The sequence below is a fragment of the Leucoraja erinacea genome, chromosome 40 (assembly GCF_028641065.1).
Source record: "Leucoraja erinacea ecotype New England chromosome 40, Leri_hhj_1, whole genome shotgun sequence".
In the NCBI taxonomy this organism is placed as follows: Eukaryota; Metazoa; Chordata; class Chondrichthyes; order Rajiformes; family Rajidae; genus Leucoraja; species Leucoraja erinaceus.
This window is the reverse complement of record NC_073416.1, coordinates 8004239-8025181: the sequence shown is the minus strand read 5'-3', so window position 1 is coordinate 8025181 and position 20943 is coordinate 8004239. Positions and strand designations below refer to the sequence as shown.

The 20943-nt window shown below is 44.6% G+C and overlaps 1 protein-coding gene across 3 annotated transcripts in view; it reads left to right on the top strand.

Moving 5' to 3' along the window:
- Positions 1–20943, top strand: part of rnf41 (ring finger protein 41) — a 26993-nt gene extending 6050 nt beyond the window's left edge. The window contains exons 1-6 of one of the 3 annotated variants that reach the window (XM_055664548.1): positions 4339–4359; positions 5634–5767; positions 9471–9742; positions 11236–11371; positions 14447–14550; positions 17620–20943. In XM_055664548.1, coding sequence (XP_055520523.1) covers positions 5678–5767; positions 9471–9742; positions 11236–11371; positions 14447–14550; positions 17620–17974 — 957 coding nt within the window. In that variant the 5' untranslated portion in view covers positions 4339–4359; positions 5634–5677 and the 3' untranslated portion in view covers positions 17975–20943. Of the gene's footprint in view, positions 1–4338; positions 4360–5097; positions 5267–5633; positions 5768–9470; positions 9743–11235; positions 11372–14446; positions 14551–17619 lie in introns of those variants that run through there. The other 2 variants (XM_055664547.1, XM_055664546.1) reach the window with 2 other exon arrangements.

Below are 20943 nucleotides of genomic sequence, written 5' to 3'. Positions count from 1 at the left end.
AGCTTGATGGGTATAATCTACCAGTGACTAAACTAAACTGTGCTGCAGCCTCTAATCTGATTTACGATGAGCTTCACTGCACTATCCCCAGGGCTGCCTGATTTTTATATCACTAACTCCAGCCCTACCATGGCTCAGTTGCTGCTGGAATTCTCTGTGCTTTTTGTTGCTGCCAGATTTTAATATTCCATCCCAATGCAGTTTAAAGACGCAGCATGAAAGCAGGCCCTACGGCCCACCGAGTCTGCGCAGACCCGTACACTAGTTCTATCCTACACACGAGGAGCAATTTTACAGAAGCCAAACATGCACGTCTTTGGGGTGTGGGGGGAAACTGGAGCACCTGGAGAAAACCCACACGATCACAGGGAAACTCCGTATAGACAGCACCTGTAGTCAGTGTGTTGCATCTCATTGCTCATGCCTTGAGCTTCAAGAACTGGGAAGTAAGATTCCTTTGGGTAGACTTTTGTTGGTGGACATGGTGGCAGAATGACTGGACTGAATACAATTGACCCGAGGCTTTAAGTTTAATCTGAGAAGATGGCCAAGGTGAGAGAAGGCAATGGATACATTTGGACTACAGTGGAGTTGCGGAATATGTAACAAAGTTTGTGCAGGGGATTGAAAATGAAGGCTCTGATCTTCCAGATATGTGTGCCTCGTAAATGGTGGAGGGGCCATGAGGTGGTGGTAATTTGAAACCTGAGTGTGATCAGGTATGTGTGGTTTCAGATTGTTTTAAAGATGAATCTCTCAGTCTGCATTCAGGGCGTTCAGTTCAAGGTTCTTGCGGATTACAGTGGGCTGTTGAAGCTTGAAACATTGAATTGTTTTTTGAGGGGATGTTTGGGGTGGGGGCGGTGGGGTGAGGGCGATAACAGTTCGGAAATTCTTGGAGTTGAAACTGTTAGAATTGGGAAATGGTTAGCACGCAGCAAAAGCTTTTCACTGTACCTCGGTACACGTGACAATAAACTCAACTTGATTTTGTTTGGGGGGAGGGAGAAAGGGGAGTGAATAAACATCCCAAGTTTTCAGAGACTGGAAATGTGTTGCTAGCCTTGCTTACTTCTGGGACATTATCAAAGATTTGGAGATAGCACTTGAAGGAATAGTGTTCAAATTTGTTGGTGGTTTGTAGATAAGGAGATTATTTCTTTAGAAAGTTAACGGAATAATGGAAGTGCGTGTTCCAGCTTGTTTGCATTGCCTACGTGTAACTGTACCTACTGATTTAAAACAAGCTTTTGAAAATGGACAAACATTGGGATTTGGATGTGTAGGTTTGCAGTGCTGGTTTGAAGGTATCACCTTTTGGTTGCTTTTTTTTCCATAAGGACTTAAAATTGCCTTTTACGGCATAAAATGGAAAGCAAATGCTTGGCAGATTAGGCTGCAACTGTGGAAAGGGAAAGTGTTCTGTTTGTCCAGCTGAGTGTTTCCAAAATGATTCTTCATTTTTATGGGGTGAAATTACTTTTAAACATTTGGGCAAAATCTCACAAGCATGATGATGGTTCTATGGTCTATGTGGGAGAGGCACGATTTAATACGTACCTGAGGGGGCAACCTTTTCACTGATCATATACCAGTGGGCATATGGAACGAGCTGCCAGAGGTGATAGTTGAGGCATGTACTATATCAGCATTGAAAAGACTCTTTGGAAAGGTACATGGATAGGAAAAGTTTGAAGGGATAGGCGCAAATAGGACTAGCTAAGATGGGCTTTCTTGATCGGCATGGGAAAGTCGGGCCATAGGGCCTGTTTCTGTGCTGTAAGACTCTCTGATGAAGGCTGGAGAGAGGTGTGTAGAAAGGAATTGCAGGTGCTGGTTTAAACCAAAGATAGAGACAAAATCCTTGAGTAACTCGGAGGGACAGGCAGCAGCATCTGTGGGGAGAAGGCATGGATGATGCTTCTGGTCGAGACCCTTCTTCAGACTGTCAATTGGGGGTAGTGCCACATTGCAGGAAACACAAGCAGGAGGCAGGTAAAAGGAGAGAATAAATGTCACAAAATAAGGAGAAGGCAAAGAGCTCGTCTGCCTGTAACTGACGAGCATCAATATTCGGGACTTCCTGAGGTTAATGTAGAGAAAGCAGATGCAAGTGTAAAAGATATTTTTATAAATCCATGTGGCAGATGTGAGTGGAGTGTGCGCTAAGCAAAGACAAGGCACTGGTTATTTACCGATGGTGGAGCAGTCAACACTGCTGTTTGGACTAGTGTACAAATGTTCACTTTCACTCTCGCACTTGTTCTGCGTCAGTTTGCACCTTGGCTGGTGAGTCATAGTCTGTAGGTTCAATTTGCCTGTGGCCTGACCCCATTTTTACATTGGGAGTGGTGTGTGGGATGAGCAGAATGATTCACTCAGGCTATTCTTGTAGCTTTGCGTCTTGTCTCTGACAAGAACGTTGGTAATTTGTCACTTGGAGCCGAGAGTTCTGGAAACGTTGTGCAATATCTTTAAAAACTGGGGAGAAAAATATGCTAAATTGCAGAAATATAAAAGTTTAAACAGATTATAAATAATCTGACTCTTGGACTCTTTCTCCGTCTATTTGTGTTGGTACTTTCCACCAGGCACGGAAATCTCTATCAAAACATGGGGGGGGGGGGGGGGGGGGGGGGGGGGGGGACACAATTTCTTGGTGGCCGCGTGCGCATGCTCACACTCACACATTCGGGTGGGGACGGGGTTGGTCCAGTGGCAGTGCGGCAGCGTTTGGAGACCCTGGATCGATCCTGGCCGTGGATGAGGCGCAGGTCTGTGTCCAGGGCTGCCAAGCATTTTTCGCTTGACCTGAGCACGCAAATCAAGTTCTGCTCTGATCTTTGCCCCACGGACGTCTCCCTCCACCAATCACCGTGCTCTCTCCTCAGTCCCACCCTCCATTATCATGGTCCCGCCCCCATTGCATGCTGACCGACGTCTCTCTCGTCCAATTGGCGCCCTCGATCATCAGTCCCACCTCCACTGTCTCGCGGATAGCGGAGATTTCACCGCTTTTCATACGGATTTTAAAATCCGGATTACAAAACATGAAGGGGATCATCCCCCACCTTCCAAACAGAGATGTTCCCTGCCCCCCCACCCCCCCCCCCCCCCCCCCCCCCCCCCCCCCCCCCCCCGCCCCCCCCCCCCCCCCCCCCCCCCCCCCCCCCCCCCCCCCCCCCCCCCCCCGGGATTTCCGCCCCTGCTTTCCACCCCCGAGTATGTTATCCACAGTTCTTGCTTGTGAAAAGTGGGGGTTCATCTCCTTTTGCTTTAGAGCCGGGAAACAAATATTTTGGTTGTAGAGAATCTAGGAATGGGCAAATCTCCTGAGAATGCTGCATGCTTGCAGCAGCGCTAATTCACATGGTTATTGATATTTCATTCGCGCAGATCATGTCAGCTGTTTGCGTCTTTAATATTCCTACCTTATGGGACGGAGACCAAGGATGACTCTCTCTGACTGTTGCCTAGACACCAGGCAAAAATATTCACCAATTGCTCACATTTTATTTTTATGCAGACTGGCTGCTATCTTGTATTGCAGCCAATGCAAGCTGCTCACGGCAATAAAGTGCTTTGGGACGTTACAAAAGGCACAACCCAACAGCAAGGTTTTATGTCGGATGTAGAAGGTCGGGGTGGGAGTTGACAATATGCACTTTAACCACGTGATTAAAAAAAAAAAAAAAAATTCCTATTACAAATCTAAAATTGTGGAGTACAAAGGCAATAAATAAATGATGGGACTTTGTCCCAAACATTATGGAGGGCACTGTATATGTGATTATGGGGATGAACTAGTTGGAAGGGTCTTCTAAGCTGCAACGTTGATGCAATTCATGGAATGATAACCATCTGTGCTACAGGATTCTGAGAATCACCCCAAATTAATTAAATCTGGAGTTGTGGGCGGGCAAAATCTATTGATCTGGCCCTCTGTCGGCTCTGTGCTTGCCTCATTCTCCTCACTTCAGCATGAAAACACTCTATTGACACTCCAGTCCAGGGGTGGGGAACCTTCTAGGCCATTATGTGCGGCCTTTTGAATGAATCCAAATTTTGTAGAATAAATCCTTTTATATTTATTTAAGAAGGAACTGCAGATGCTGGAAAATCGAAGGTAGACAAAAGTGCTGGAGAAACTCAGCGGATGCAGCAGCATCTATGAAGTGAAGGAAATGGGCAACGTTTCGGGCTGAAACCCTGAAGGAAATCGGCAACGTTTCGGGCCGAAACCCCTGGGTTTCGGCCTGAAACGTTGCCTATTTCCTTTGCTCCATAGATGCTGCTGCACCCGCTGAGATTCTCCAGCACTTTTGTCTACCATGATAAGGGAATAACGTGTAGTGCAAGGTAAAGCCAGCAAAGTCCGATCAAGGATAATCCGAGGGCCACCGAAGAGGTAGATAGTAGTTCAGCACTGCTCTCTGGTTGTGGTAGGATGATTCAGCTGCCTGATAACAATATATTGGTGATGGTGACCAGGCTGTCTTGTGTCATTTGAAAACTGACCCCATCAACAGTACAAAACTTCTTGCTGCTATATAAAGGGTACGGAGACTGCGTGGCATTTGTTACGCATCACAGTTAAGTTTGATCCTCCCGTCCATACCCTTATAAAGTTTGTTTCTGAAGGAGGAGAAACTCTCCCTGTCTATCTATAGTTCCGATGTTTCAAATTGTACGGTGGCTGTTGTTTAAGACTTGATGACACAATTTTTAAAGAAAAAGCATTGTGTTGTGCAAATCAACTTGAGTACTGAGTGTGGATAAGGCAAGTGATCTGTCTGTTCCACTAATGCTCTTGTAATGACTTTCCCGAGTTCAGCCATAGAGGCGATGACGCATGGGGGTTATGTTATCTTTGTGACCTATGGAGAGATGATGCCAGTGGAATTTGCCCGTTTGTTGCTCCCCCTGCTTTAGTCTACATGAGCACATCAGAAGGCAGGGTATTTGAGGAGCAGTGAGGCTCTTGCAGCGATGTGAGGAGCAGGGGATGTTTACTTTGCTTGAATTCCTCTCCAGCCTTTGGCTAGCTTCCAGCCCAGGACATATCCATTATTTTTAATGACGACGTAGCTGCCGTCGTGCAGAGTGCTGCATAAAAGCCGCGTCCTGCTGGCTGTCTCTCTTTCACCCTGTTTTGCTTGGGCTGATGAGCGCTGAGTCGCTGAGCTTTCAACGTGACTGAGAGGTTTTTGCTTTTGAAAGGGGCCCTGTACGCAAACAACATTGACTAAAAGAGTCTTTGGAAATGGTAAGATGCAGCGCAAGTGCGGGTTATTGGATACTGGGAGCAGAGCTGAGCTTGACGAGAAGCAGGAGCACAAATCTTTAGTTGGGGTGATGTGGAACAGGACGGTACGGGAACAAGCAAAGTTGGATTTGGGGTTCACGGCTTAAGATTTGGGGTGAAATGAGACTGAGTTCCGTTATTATTGAATGCAGTAAAAATTTCCTCCAAGTCTTCCTATTTTAGAAAAAAAATTCTCAATCTGACAATGCATTAACATACCAGGAGTGAGGATTTTAATGTGTTTCATGTACCTCACTTTTTGAAAGTTATTATTATTTTTTTTAATGCTAAGTGGTGAAACTTATTGTAAGTAAGCACCGTCTTGCAGTTTTTCTTCCACCAGAACGTCCTGAGCCTGTTGCAGTATGAGCCATGGGGTACGATGTCAACCGCTTTCAGGGGGAGGTAGATGAAGATTTGATTTGCCCAATTTGTAGCGGAGTTTTGGAAGAACCTGTGCAGGTGAGTAAACACCTATTTGGTTGGGGTGGTGGAGTTGGTATAGCCCTGGCAAACTGTTCGGCTGTGAAACACCTTGCAACGGAGTCCGATGCTTGAGGCACTAACTAACGCTCCTGTGAATCTTGCATGTTAAAGTTTGGAGCACACCGACACAACTAATTGGGCTGCTTGTGCTTGCTTCTGATTTAATTTCTGTGTGTGGGGGGGGGGGGGGGGGGGGAAAGAGAGAGGTTGTTTGAGTGAGTGTAAACGGGGAGGGGCTGGCTGTCCAAGCCTTCTGGCTCCGTGTTATCTATTGATGCAGAGTCCGAACGACTGCAGCTATGCTGCGTCAGAAATCTGCATCGTCAGGAGGTGGGGGATGCTCTCAATGTTGCATAGTCACATACGATCTCTTGGCTGAGCAGAAGTTTTAAATAGAAACCGAGTGCTCTGTGCAACATTACAACAAAGCAGCCAAAAAAATCAATAGGTTTTTCCACCCCTCTCCTGGGTTTGGAACAGAGAATTTGTTTAAGAAGGAACTGCAGATGCTGGAAAATCGAAGGTAGACAAAAGTGCTGGGGAAACTCAGTGGGTGCAGCAGCATCTATGGAGTGAAGGAAATAGGCAACGTTGCCCATTTCCTTCATTCCATAGATGCTGCTGCACCTGCTGAGTTTCTCCAGCACTTTTGTCCACTTTGGAACAGAGAAGGCAAGTTATAGAAACATAGAAATTAGGTGCAGGAGTAGGCCATTTGGCCCTTCCAGCCTGCACCATTCACCATTCAATATGATCATGGCTGATCATCCAACTCGATATCCCGTACCTGCCTTCTCTCCATACCCCCTGATCCCCTTAGCCACAACGGCCACATCTAACTCCCTCTTAAATATAGCCAATGAACTGGCCTCAACTACCCTCTGTAGCAGAGAGTTCCAGAGATTCACCACTGTCTGTGTGAAAAAAGTTCTTCTCATCTCAGTTTTAAAGGATTTCCTCCTTATCCTTAAGCTGTGACCCTTTGTCCTGGACTTCCCCAACATCGGGAACAATCTTCCTGCATCTAGCCTGTCCAACCCCTTAAGAATTTTGTAACCCCTTAAAAATGTTTGTACTTTCAAAGTTAACTTTGAAAGCACGCGTCCTCTGTTAAAACTAGACCAATGTATCATTATTTATGGTTTATCCATGTCAACCACGACAATGCAACGTTGTTGAATGTTGCAGTTGAATATAGTGGCATCCGCGATGTCATTAGAAATGAGGGGGGCCCCCTGGAGGGGCTATGGTGGAGCAGTGAGTCCAGTACACTAGGAATCTCTCTGGCCCTTTAAATCTATAAGCAGAACATATTTGTTGCATCGGATAGCCTGTGCTGTTAGCTCTCCTGATGTCAATAAATCTACCAATAAAAGGGTGGTGCAGCAGTTGAGTTGCTGCCTCGCAGCTCCAGAGACCCAGGTTCCATCCTGACTGCGGGTGCTATGTATATGGAGTTTGTATGTTCTTCTTGTGGCCCTGTGTGGGTTTTCTATGGATGCTTTGGTTTGTAGGCTAATTGGCTTGGTATAATTGTAAATTGTCCCTAGTGTAGGATAGTACGGGGATCATTGGTCAGTGTGGGCCGAAGGGCCTGTTTCCCCGCTGCCTCTCTAAACTAACCTGCTCCTCGTTGAGAAAGGCCAGTGTTGGCTGTGTGGTCGCAAGGCTTTGTCCTTTTGAATTGAGCTTACAATTTGTCAAATATTTCTCTACCCGAAACATCGATAATTCCTTCTCTCCATAGATGCTGCCTCGCCTGCTGAGTTTCTCCAGCATTTTGCGTCTACCTTTGATTTTACCGGCATCTGCAGTTCTTTCTTAAACTCCAATGAGGACAGGTCCAGCGCCATAAAAAAAACGCTCATCGTATGTCAACCTAATCATCCCCGCTCTTCAGTGAATTGGCTTTTTATTAACAACAGGAATTTAATACAATAACACTGTTGCTCTGATTCAGGGTTATTTGGATTGATAGCAGGTAGTTCTAGTGATCTGCCATGAAAATAAATGACTAGGTACAAGGACAGCTTTATGAGAATGCGGTTATTGTAAAAGCAATAGAGCTAGATAGTGATTTCCTGCCCGAAGAACTGTGAGAACGACCAGCCATCAGAGGGAGGAAGCTTTAGAATCTTTCCAGGTAGGAAGTTGATGTCCCTGTCTCTTTCTCTCTTTCTTTCTCTCCCCCCCCCCCCCCCCCCCCCCCCCCCCCCCCCCCCATGGCTAACTGATGCAGCAATAATAAAATCATCATGCTCATTTCACCGTTGGTATTCCTTCGTTATCACCTTCTCTCCAGCCAACAATGCACCATTGTGGGCTCCACCTGTCCCGAGTCATGGATCCAGGCCCTGCGTTGTTCTGTACCTGCCCATACCTCCAGTGTGGTCCCCCCTGTTCAAGATGGAACTGCAGATGCTGGAAAATCGAAGGTAGACAAAATTGCTGGAGAAACTCAGTGGGTGCGGTAGCATCTATGGAGCGAAGGAAATAGGAATGGAAAAATCAATACTTGCTCTTGAGCTCTCCAGTTTTATCCCAGCTGTTGAATTGCTGCTCCAGATTTTACTAGTGGGGGGATGATGATGTGAGAATTTCTCCCGGCTCAATGCCAAGTGAGCTATTCTGAAATTGGTTTCATGAAGGTGAGGAGTGCGGAGTATTTTCCCTCTCCCTTTCTCCCCTATTTCATAAATTGGTATGTACTTTCCTGTGGTGTGTTGATTTAATCCTAATAACAAAAACGATGTCCTGCCTTTCAAAAGATTCTCATAGCATCTGTGGAACTGTGGCACTTTGAAGCTGACTGCATCATTCAAAGTTGGCTTCTTGACAACACTGCAGGCTCTCTCCCCTTTAACCTTGAATCAAAGCAGCTCTCGCATCCGGCTGATGTTATTTTTGAACCTTGTGAAGAAAGTTGGTTTGGGGAGGCAGCACAAGTGAAATATCTTCCATTTCTTCCTGTGCAGGCAACGTATACATGTGATCACATCACAGATTTACAGGCATATGTATTTATGGTAGTGGGTCAGTTTTATTGAATAGAGCCAGAGTGCTTTTAAACTGGGTCGCTGCGGATGAGATTTCCAAGTGACTTGTGCTGCTGCGTATGTGTTTCGGTTTAGTTTATTGTCACGTGTACCGAGGTACAGTGAAAAGCTTTTGTTGCGTGCTAACCAGTCAGCGGAAAGACAATACAGGATTACAATTGAGCTGTTGATAGCAAAGATCCTATAGCGGAGCAAGATAGACCACTCCTGCTAAAATCAATGGGCTGACGTGTAGTACGCAACGGAGCGGAACGTGGGCCTTTTTTTCATCCATTTCAGTAACCCGACCTGACTCGCAGTGTAAACAATGTTGCGGGGGGGGACAGTTTGTTTTAATAAATTATAATTCTGAAAATGAGGAGACGAATTTTACCAAATAACTTTTATTTTTACAAGGATGTCTCCATAACCGGCTTCCGTCTCCGCACTAGCTCCGCTATGGGATCTTTGGTGCTGGTTTACGGAAATGGGGCCTAAAATTACCCATGAATCTGCCCATGACCGTACTACGTCTTTTTCGTCGAGTGATCTATCTTGCTCGCTATAGGATCTTTGGTTTATAGTGTATAGATACATGATAAGGCAGTGTTGGTTCACTTGCTGTCTCCTCTGCTTCCTCCCAGGCTCCACACTGTGAGCATGCATTTTGCAATGCCTGTATCACCCAATGGTTCTCCCAACAGCAGACGTGCCCGGTGGACCGCAGTGTCGTCACTCTAGCCCACCTGCGGCCCGTTCCCCGCATCATGCGGAACATGCTGTCCAAACTGCAGATCACATGCGACAACGCCAGCTTCGGCTGCACGGCTGTGGTGCGGCTCGACCAGCTCACCTCCCACCTCAACGACTGCGAACACAATCCCAAGCGACCCGTGACGTGCGAACAAGGATGTGGGTGAGTTATTTGGTGTGCAGACAGTGATGGTGTAGGAGCAAGGAACAGCAGATAGACGCAAAGCTGGAGTAACTCAACGGGACAGGCAGCATCTCTGGAGAGAGGGAATGGGTGACGTTTCGGGTCGAAGCCCTTCAGACTGGTTAGGGATAAGGTAAACGAGAGATATAGACGATGATGTAGAGAGATAAAGAACAATGAATGAAAGATATGCAAAAAAAGTAACGATGACAAAGGAAACAGGCCATTATTAGCGGTTTGTTGGGTGACAATGAGAAGCTGGTGCGACTTGGGTGGGGGAGGAATAAAGAGAGGAGATACCAGGGCTACTTGAAGTCGGAGAAATCAACATTCATACCACTGGGCTGTAAGCTGCCAAACGACATATGAGATGCTGTACCTCCAATTAGCGTTTAGCCTCACTCTGACAACGGAGGAGACCTGGGACAGGAAGGTCAGTGTGGGAATGGGAAGGAGAATTAAAGTGTTTAGCAACCGGGAGATCAGGTAGGAACTGCAGATGCTGCTTTAACAACAAAAAGGACCCATGGGCTGGAGTACCTATTGGCTTCTTGATGACATACTTGGGAGCTGCCGAATAAGTGCATCTTAAATCGAGTTAAATTCCAGAGCAGAACTCTTCTGAAGAAAGATGTTTTTGGTCACATTGCGTCTTGAAGCTGTTATAGGTGCTTTAATTTTCAAAACTAACATTGCAAAATTCTGTTATTTGCGTCTACAGGGATGGGATGTAAATATTTAATAAGATGCACTTCAATTTGGAAAGGACTAAAGCAAATGCCAAGCTGCACTTGTGCGTGAAGCTGAGGCTCTGAAGTGCCGGGGGCTTGTCTCAATGCTGTGCTTCTGCAATGAGTCTGTGCTAGCAGTCCACGGGGGAACAAACACAGGCATCACAGTTAAACCTAATTCCCGTTTAAAAATATGCGATTTATGGAGTAAAATATTCAGTTAGTGCACTGTGCATCAGACAATTATTCAAGTGCTGCTATCTTCAATAAAAGAGGGTGTACAGGTAGAGAAAGATCTTTAAATGTCAGGGCAATCGTGTCTCAATTTTGTGTGCCGGTCATTATTGTAGCCAAGTAACTTCCTACGAGGTGATTTGTGACAAGCCTCGATGGGACCTGGTCTTTTCTCGCCACCTGTTCTTAACCCTCACACCCCGTACGTTCAGTCTGAAGAAGGTTCCCGCCCCGAAACATCACCCTCAAGAGATGTTGAATTACTCCAGCACTTTATGTCTATGGTGTAAACCAGCATTTACAGTTCCTTCTTTCAACAGATTAGTTGTCATGGTGTTAGTTGCTGCTTGTGATTGTGTACATTGACCACTATTATCCTCTGCCCTTTCAAATGAGCACAATTAGAAATGTGACTTCAGTAACTTACAGGTTTGAACCTAGATAGTTCACTTTAGAAATAAGCTTGTTTTTGCTGTTTTACCAGTTTTTATTCTCACCGCCTTTCAGCTTAGAAATGCCCAAAGATGAGCTGCCGAACCACAACTGCATCAAACATCTTCGCACTGTGGTGTTTCAGCAACAGGGGAAAATAGCGGAGCTGGAGAAGTCTTCAGCTGAGCACAAACATCAGCTGGCAGAGCAGGTGGGTGCTTGATGCCTCATGGCCAACGAGAGATGGTGGCTGAACTATCCCGAGGGCTTGTATTTTCTAAATTGTGGATGTCTATCTTGCACCTCAAGGACTGACCTCGATGACTGTAAATTACATCCTCCTTTTCCCTTTTTATTCTTCTGCTCCCAGGAAGTTTGATCGATATAAATAGCACCACATCCCTCCTCTATTGAGGCACTACAGTCACACTATGTGAACGACCCATGTTTAAAATGGGCAGTTGCTTCTATCAACCAAAACGCACAGACACTAAAGGCAAATAGTTCCAGCTTCACATTTGTGTCTCAATGCTTTGTTTTGGGCTATGCTTGATCATCTGTGTTCCCGCACGTGGAACAAACTTGTGCCTGCTTTTATTTTTCTCTTCCCAATAGCCCAAAATTTGTTTGTTTGAAGATTAAATTGTGATTTGGCAACTTGGTGAGATTAAGGTTCATCAACGGGTTAAGCTGCCCACATGTGGGGCTGCAGGTCTGTGCCGTTCGTGGTGATCCCCAGTAGCGTGTGGGTGGACGGATGAACTCTGGAGCTGAGCAGACTCCAGTTCAAGGTTGTGTTTGCTGTCCAGTGTTGGCTGCCGTCAGACGCCATTGCACTTTGCGTCAGTGGTGTAGGACCAACGCAGGCTGTGCACAGTCTAACTGGACCAATCGGACCCAGTTCCCTCGGGAGGTGTCACTGGGAATTCAGCAAAAAACCTGATCAAATGAGTAATGTTATGGCCAAAGGTAGACTAAAATGCTTGAGAAACTCAGCGGGTGAGGCAGCATCTATGGAGCGAAGGATGAAATGTCACCTATTCCTTTACTCCATAGATGCTGCCTTACCCGCTGAGTTTCTCCAGCATTTTTGTCTACCTTTGGATTTTTCCAGCATCTGCAGTTCCTTCTTAAATGTTATGGCCAATGTGTTTTCTGTGGTTGCTCTCCTACTGAGGGAGTTATAAATGACCTGTGACGTGCAGGGTGGAGTATGATCAACAACCGATGCTTTGCAGCATGGCGGCCTCATAAAGCTCCTTCATAAGAGGCTTCTCATTAGTGAGGGAGCTGTAGACCATGCACAGCGCACTAAACCTCTCGATAAACCAGTTCAAGTCAAGTTCCAATGACTGTCCTCCATCGCAGTTAGAAATAATTGCGATTAGAATTAGAACCCCTGGATTCCTTCTTGTGCTCTTATAATGATTTTACTCCAAGTTTGCATTGAATCCAGACTTCATGCAGCACCACAGGAATGCCAGCCATCACTTACACAGGGCAAGGTTTAATTTCCATCAATGCACCTGCTATAACTGACCTTGACTGTACATTCCAAGCTGCCTCTTGAAGACCCATGTAGAAAGAGCAGGTCCCTTGTCCAACTCCACTCGAAGAGATTGCAGGGTTGAATCGCATTGCCTCCATTATTCAGCCCCGGAACAACACCTGTTCAGACTCCAGTTGGGCTGGTGTTAAGGGACCTGTATTTAGCATTGGAACTCGTGTTGGAGGGAAGGGTAACCATTCTCGATTGCTGTCACCCAACCTTGACACAACGATTGCATGGAAATTGGGAGAAAGTCCTGATATTAGTGCGGATTGATTTTGGAACAAGCTGCCGTCTATTGAAGGGGTGGGAGATGTTGGGAGTGTGAGTGGAGGTCGGGTGGAGCAGATGAGTGGGATCACAGCTCGCAGTTTTTCGCTGTACCTCTGTACACGTGACAATAAACTGAACTAACACTTGAAGAGGGGAAGAAACATCTGTCAGAAACGACAGTAACTAATCCCAATAAAGGCAGGGTCATTACTTCAAAAAATGCTCAGTGGCACAGTTGGATGCAAATGGTATTTTCGCTGACATCAGTGCAATCATTAGGCTCGATTGACAAAGGAATTTATAATCTCCACTCTGGCTGAAATTATACATACAATAAACCCTGGTTTTAACCAACCTCTTTATAACGGATATTGGTTATAATGGACTGAGCTGCTGATAGCTGCTCCCAGCTGGTGGCCCTTGCCCTGCCATCATGGCTGCCCCGTGCCATTGCCGGCTCATGCCGTTTCCAAGTCGGACCTACTACTGCCACCTGGACCGCACAGCTTCCTCGACCCCCTCCAAGCTGTGCCTGCCACTGCCGACCCCTACCTCCGCTCCCGCGACCATTGACTCCGCCAATCATCGCCTCTCCCCGGCCGCCAACTCACCTGGATTCCAGACCGAGAGTCTGATGAAGGGTCTTGACCTGAAACATCACCTATCCATGTTCTCCAGAGATTCTGCCTGACCCGCTGAGTTACTCCAGCACTCTGTGAAACGTCACCTATCCATGTTCTCCAGAGATTCTGCCTGACCCGCTGAGTTACTCCAGCACTCTGTGAAACGTCACCTATCCATATTCTCCACAGATGCTGCCTGACCCGCTGAGTTACTCCAGCACTCTGTATCCTTTTGTGTAAACCAGCAACTGCAGTTGTTTGTTTCTGCTACGTACAATGATAAAATCATACTCTGTTATATTGGACAATTGGCAATTATGGACACCATTCCCACCTCTATGTTCCGTTATAACAAGGGTTTACTGTCTGCTGAGATTAGGAGCAGTTCACATTGAAGCAGCCTTAAAAAAAAATTAAAAAAAAAAAAAAAAAAAAAAAAAAAAGTCAATCAGTCTTGAGCGTTGATGTGGAAAGCATTGAGGATATAGCCGTCGCTAACACAGCGGCAGAGAGAGAAAATACACATTTAACGGGACATCAAATAAATGCGGGAGAAAGTTGGGGGGGGTGGGGTGGTGGAAATAAGATAAGAGTGGGAGGCTTGTGTGAAATGTAAATATTCAGCAAAGATCAGACCTATTTCCATGCTAAATATTCCATGCACGTGCTTGTCAACGCTAATTTTTAAAAGGCTTTCTGCCAGTCCTTTTTGAAAAACATATCCAATAAAGAAAATTAAAGAATAAGCTGGGAGTGTTCCCAGCGACTCTGTCCGCATCTGCAAATAGGCTATTGACATTCATTGACGAACTGTGTCTGTATGTGTTTCCTTGCTTTACAGAAACGAGACATTCAACTTTTGAAAGCGTACATGAGGGCTATCCGCAGTGCAAACCCAAACCTACAGAACTTGGAGGAAACCATTGAGTACAATGAGATCCTAGAGTACGTTTCAGTTCAGTTTCTTGTCCTTTTTCCTTGTGCCTTGCACCATTCTATAGCCGAGTATTTCCAGACCAGCACAGCTGCTCCTGAGATGTGTGAGAAATATAAGCCTTGAATCCATTTCAAAAGTGTTTTGTTCCATCACTAGGTCGGTATTTTACTCTGAAACTGTATCTGGATTTAAGGTACTGAAACAGGGGCTCCAATTAGACACTCGCATGAGAATTAAAATGGAGATGTTGGTACAATGATAATGGACTGTTTAATATAACTACAATAATGTATAAAGCAATGACTAGTTGGCCTAATAACCTGGGTGGCTCATCCTTATCTGTAATTTGAGTTGAAGGTGCAGAAACCTGCTCAATCTAGACTAACACTCCAGCGCTGCACAAATGGAGTTGCAATTTTTCAGGTGAGACAGAATCTGTCTGGTGGCGATGGGTGGATGCAAGAGATCCCTTGAAACGGTTTTGAAGAAGAATGGGACCTGGTCTTGCTCCACTTGCCAATATTGATCCCTCTGAATATCAGCGCAACAGATTGTGACCAGCATTGCATTGCGTTTGTGAGATCTTGCTGCGCGCAAACCCGTCCCCATGTCGGTGAGTGCATTCAACACTACTTCATTGGCTGTAAGCTACTTTGGGCCATCCCCAGGTTCTGGAAAGTGCTACAGAAATGCAATTTGCCAAGACGGGATCATCAAGTCTGGGCAAGCGATCAATACTGTACTGAGGGCAGGGCTGTCGGAGCCATCATCTTTTGGAAGAGGTATTTAGCAGGGTACCCACCTGCCCCTCCCAATAAAAAGAAGAAGGTGCCAGAGGTAGACACAGAATGCTGGAGAGATTCAGCAGGACGGGCAGCACCTCTGGATGGAAGGAATGGGTGAAGGGTCTCGACCAGAAATGTCACCCATTCCTTCTCTCCAGAAATGCTGCCTGTCCCGCTGAATTACTCCAACATTTTGTGTCTATCTCTGGTGTAAAACCGGCATGTGCCGTACCTTCCTGCACGGAAGGTAGCGTAGCTGTATTTGGTGGTGGCGGGGCGGGGTGTGTGTATCCTGGTGCTCCAGGGCCTATATTTACCCTGTGACCAACATTATCTGTTCACTCTTTGTGGGAATTTGCTGTATCTAATTGGCATCTGTGTTCCCTCCATTACATCAGTGACTGCACTCCTTAAATTACTATTGACTGTACAGTGCCTTAGTATGACCAGGGATCATAAAGGTGCTATATAAATGTATAAAGGTTTTTTCAATGTATCTTGTGCCTGCGGGTCTGAAGGTGAATGTGCATGAATGACCTGGATGCTTTTGCTCTTGTATTTAAAGGTTAAACCGCCCCTTTAGTATTTGTGAAGGGCTTCACAACCGCAATTCTCACTGTTAGCTGGCTAGTACCTCTGTACACGTGACGATAAACTAAACTGAACTAGTTTCTTAATTACTCCAGAAGGTTGTTTGAGTAAATGGAGTGGCAAGTTGTTGGGGGTGTGCAGCAGTAGAGTTGCCAGACACTGGGTTTGATCCTGACTACGGGTGCTGTCTGTACAAAATGTGTACGTTCTCTATGACCACGTGGGTTTCCTCTGGTCTCCTCCCACATTCCAAAGACGTACCGGTTTGTAGGTTAATTGGCTTCGGTAAAAATTGTAAATTGTCCCTAGTGTGTAGGATTGCTGGTCGGGGTGGGCTGAAGGGCCTGTTTCCACACTATCTCAAGTCTAACATAAAGTCCAAAAGTTCTTATTTTAATAATAAAATCATTTCAGAATCCAGAATATTTGTAAAGCCTCAAATTGGTAGCCCCCTGATTTCACTTTACCTCGGCAAAATGGAGGGACAATTAGTAGTTTAGCCTAAGTGCATATTTTATGTGGTGATTTCAACTAAGAGGGCGAATCCATAAAGGTTCAATTGAAAAGTAAAATGGAACAAATGAGAATAACAGAATTTAGATTATTAAAAATTTCTGATGCACCCTTTCAATTGGGAAGGTAAACAAAGGCCTAGATAGACTGAACTTGTTCCCCTTTAGAGCAGCAAAGGTTAAAAAAAACACTTGAGTACACCAAGTGCTGGAGTAACTCAGCGGGTCAGGCAGCATCTCTGGAGAACACGGACAAGTGACGTTTAGGGCTGGGACCCTTCTTCAGACTGAAGACATTCCGACTGATTGAAAAGGGATTTGATGGGTGCTCCAAATAATCGAGGGCTAAGACATTGCAAATGACTTTCCGTTAATGGAAGAATTGAGTGTGGCAGGGTACAGATTTGGTGATGGGCCAAAGGCGATGTGGAAGAATGCTTTCATACCTGAGTAATGGTGATCTAGAATTGGCTACTTGGTTGTGTGGTGGAAGCACATTCAACTCGTCTGAGAGGGGAATTGGGTGAGTACATGGGAAGGGAACATTTGCAGTGCTCTGGGTGAGAGGGGTCACTGGTGTTCACCTGCTGAATGGGCCAGATGATGGCAGCCAGTGTTGTAACAGTTCTATCAATCTTCAAAAAGAAATGGCATTGAATAACTTTACCTCTGCGCGCAAAATGGCGGCTGCATTTCTTCCCCTGCAAGCGCGACCGTGCTTTGAAAATATGCTTCATTGGCTGTAGAAGTTGAGAATGGCGCTATAAAAACGCTAATTTGTTCGTTCTCTTTCTTTCACATTCTCCCTCTTTTATAAAATGCTCAGTTTTTTTATTTTAGAAAAAGGTTGCTAGAAATATTTGTAATAAAATCTAGTGACTGTAGGAAAAATCTGTACCTTTTTGCCCAGACAGTTCTGTGACACTTAAACCCTTCTTTGCATGCCTAATAAATGCTCAATGCCAGTAATTTGAAGACTGTGGGCTTTCCAGTTTGATTTGTCGCTCATTCCTACTTGTTTACATCCCCGATATTTAAATAATGCAACCCACCTTCGTGTGTGAGGATAAGGTGCAAGGAAGAAAGGAAACCTGTCTGCTATTTATCTGACGCAGGGCTTTAGTAGATTTATGCCTTTTTGTTTGCTTGTTTTGTTAATAAAACGTGAATGGTATCTTCTGTGTTGTAGGTGGGTCAATTCATTGCAACCTGCTAGAGTAACCCGATGGGGTGGCATGATCTCCACCCCTGATGCAGTCCTGCAAGCAGTCATTAAGCGGTCTCTCATTGACAGCGGATGCCCAATGTCTATAGTCAATGACCTCATCGAGAACGCACACGAGAGGAACTGGCCTCAGGGCCTGGCAACACTAGAGACTCGCCAAATGAACCGCAGGTTGTACGAGAACTATGTAGCTAAACGGATCCCAGGGAAGCAAGCTGTGGTGGTGATGGCCTGTGAGAACCAGCACATGGGAGATATCATGATCATGGAGCCTGGTCTGGTGATGATTTTCGCTCATGGAGTGGAGGAAATCTTTTAACGCAAATTTTTTTTTTTTTTTTTTCTCTCCTTCTGAATTGAAGTTTGTAACGTGAGAAGAATGCAAGACTTGCCCTTGCCCTCCAGAATATCTTTGGGGAGCAGACTTCGACATGAACAAAGGCTTAATGCCAAATTGCATTATGGATTGTTTGACCACCACCTTTGAAGCTCCAGAACTCGCTTAAAGAAAGAGTTTACAGCTCACAGAACCTTAGTCCCAACCTTTTGTATTTATTCATCAAAGATTTAAAAGCAGAAAGTACAATTCTGAATCCATTCCAGATGCCATACAAGAAACCTAACACTTGTGGTGCCTGCAGTGGCTCGTTGTGCTCTATTTAATATCTTTGGTCTTTTCCCCCTTTTTTTGTTTTAAGTAGAAAATGTTAATGGACAATATTTTTATTGTAGTAGATGTTGTTAACACTGTTTCAGTGAACAATGCAAAACTTTCCGAGAGGTTTTGAGGGATGAATTCCTGAGGTTTCTGTAAGAGCAGACCTGCTGGGCAAACTATAGATGCTAATATTGTATGCACTACATGATGGCTTAATATCCACTAAAGCAATCTAAAAGGCTGATTTGCTGCAATGTGTCTATACTCGGGCATGATATAAAAAAAACTTATGCAAAAATCCAAGTGACAGCGTGTAGAGTGATGTTTAGTCCGTGAAAACAACTTGATAACGTGAAGTGTGATCTTTCATTTTCAAGGCAGAGAAGTAAAAATTGACACTTTTTAACAGGGCAAGCCAATTGCAGTCCCTTTTTTTTATGTTAACCTCTGCCAAATTTATTTACTTCAACCTAATTCCTGCCTTTGAGTTTGCCTTAACTGAACCAATTGTAAAACTGAAGTCAAATGATATCTAAAATGGAGTCCTGATTGCAGAAGTAAAAGTGCTGTGAACCAATAAACTCTAGGTAGAATATGTGTATGTTTTTTTTTTTTTTTTTTTTTTTAGTTAAATCTTGCCATTTGTTTTGTCCACAGATTAGGATTGAGAGAGTTGATGCACGAACTCTCTCCTAGTTTTCCAGCTGAACCATACAAATGTGGAACACTGTTTAGCTTCTGTTAGGACTTGGCGATAAGTCTGTGTGGTATTGATTCACTCCTGGGTAGATTTTACACTTGATGGATCTGAACTACTCTCCATCTAAGACCCTCGTGCGGTGGCACTTCCAGACAAATCTATTGTGCAAGTCTTGAATGTATATCGTTTTTGAGCATCGTGCATATAAGATGTAACATTTGTTCCAAGAGGGTGAAAATTAGGTGGCTTAAGTTTCTTGAGGGATTTAAATAATTTCAGTGCTCAGACAAGGTGAAAGGAAACCCCCTTTTTCTATTCTTAGTGGTTGCACCTGAGGAAGTTTGTGACTTCTATTGAAGGGTCTACCACTGTTATGGACTCTACTGAGATGTGAAATAACCTTTCCAGAAATCTTTCAACTTTTTTTTTTAAACGGTGAACCTTGGCTTTTGTCTGATTTTTGGGCTTTCAGTCGGCAGAGAAATATTTTATCCTACACTTTTTTGGGGCAAAAAAAGAAAGAAATATTGGATGGTTTAAATTAAATGTAGGTTTGTACACAAGTTTGCAGTAACTAGAATGTTTCAGCTTCTAAGCATTGCATATTCTTGACCAGTCTTCCCATCCTTTGATCCTATTTCTACAAGTTTTTCTTTTTTCTCTCTTCCCTCTTTGTGGTAATTTAAGCCATGCAAAAGTAGTGTTGATGACTTTTATATTTGGAAGCTTTGCATCCTGTCAGATGGCACATGACCACTTTTGGCCCAGTACTCTGGCCTACTGTGACTGAGGGGAAAACCCTGTAAAGTTAATTTTTCTTTTGCGGGGGGACGGTGTTGAGGAGGGCTGGGCACTTGTAGTGGAGGAAAGAAACGCTCAGTCTGCCTTAGTTGGTCTTGTGCAGAAAATTGGCCCCTAGAAGTATTACTTTAATCTCAACTGTACATCCTTTGCCTAGAATTGCAGTCCTTGCTCCAGTGTTTTTTGCTTTGCAGCCAATGGCCTTTTGAATTAAATCCGTCCTTATGGAAACTATGGCAGTGTGAATTGCTGTTCATAACAAGCTTGCATTCATTTTGACCACGGGGAATTCTGTTGTGATGAATGTGTGGCACTTTGCATTCCTGTAACTTCATCACTTGGGGAATATGCCAGAGTATCTCTGTCTGTCTTCTCGATGGTGGAGTGCAAACCTGCTTTTCTGCGCTTGATTTCAGTGGGGCTGTTTAGATTTGAAGGCATTTCTGTAAATGTTGGCATGCGGGTTTAGACTTGTCAGCGTGCTTTAATGCTGGAAAGTGGTCGGGAGCAAAAGGCCTGATGTCTTTTTCTTCACAGTGTGAGGTTCTGGGTAGGGAGGGCCCTCCTTCTAGCCATTCTCTTGGAGCTATCTAATAGTCTTTTATTCATTAGTTCAAATCATCATTTCAAAACAATAGTAGATTTAATTATTTGGTCACACGGGAGTAAATCTCTCAAACCACACTTGAAACTTTGGCCATTCCATTAGTCTTAAAGACTATGGTGCTGGTTATGCAGTAGTTGATATAAATGGTTATCTATTGGATACTGTACATGGGAAGATGAATGGTATTAGAAACTGTTTCCGTGCAGTAAAAAAAGATAAAATGAGCAATCTTGTATGAAGTGTTACTTTCTTTTTGTTGCTCTGGAAAACAATTCAATGCTTTGTTTTAATTTTATAAAATATATATGTATTGTCTGTCTGTGTGTGTGCGCACCTTTTTAAAGTGGACCTCTTGGGTACACCAGTTATTTTGTGACTTGGAGAAGTGTTTGAAGTCCAGAATTGTCACCTGTAGCTGATTAATTGTGTTGTATTTTGAAAAGCTGTGGCACTTGGTATTAATGAACGAAACACTTTCTAAAAAAATATAAATTATCTGGAAATAAAACTCCATCGTATGCA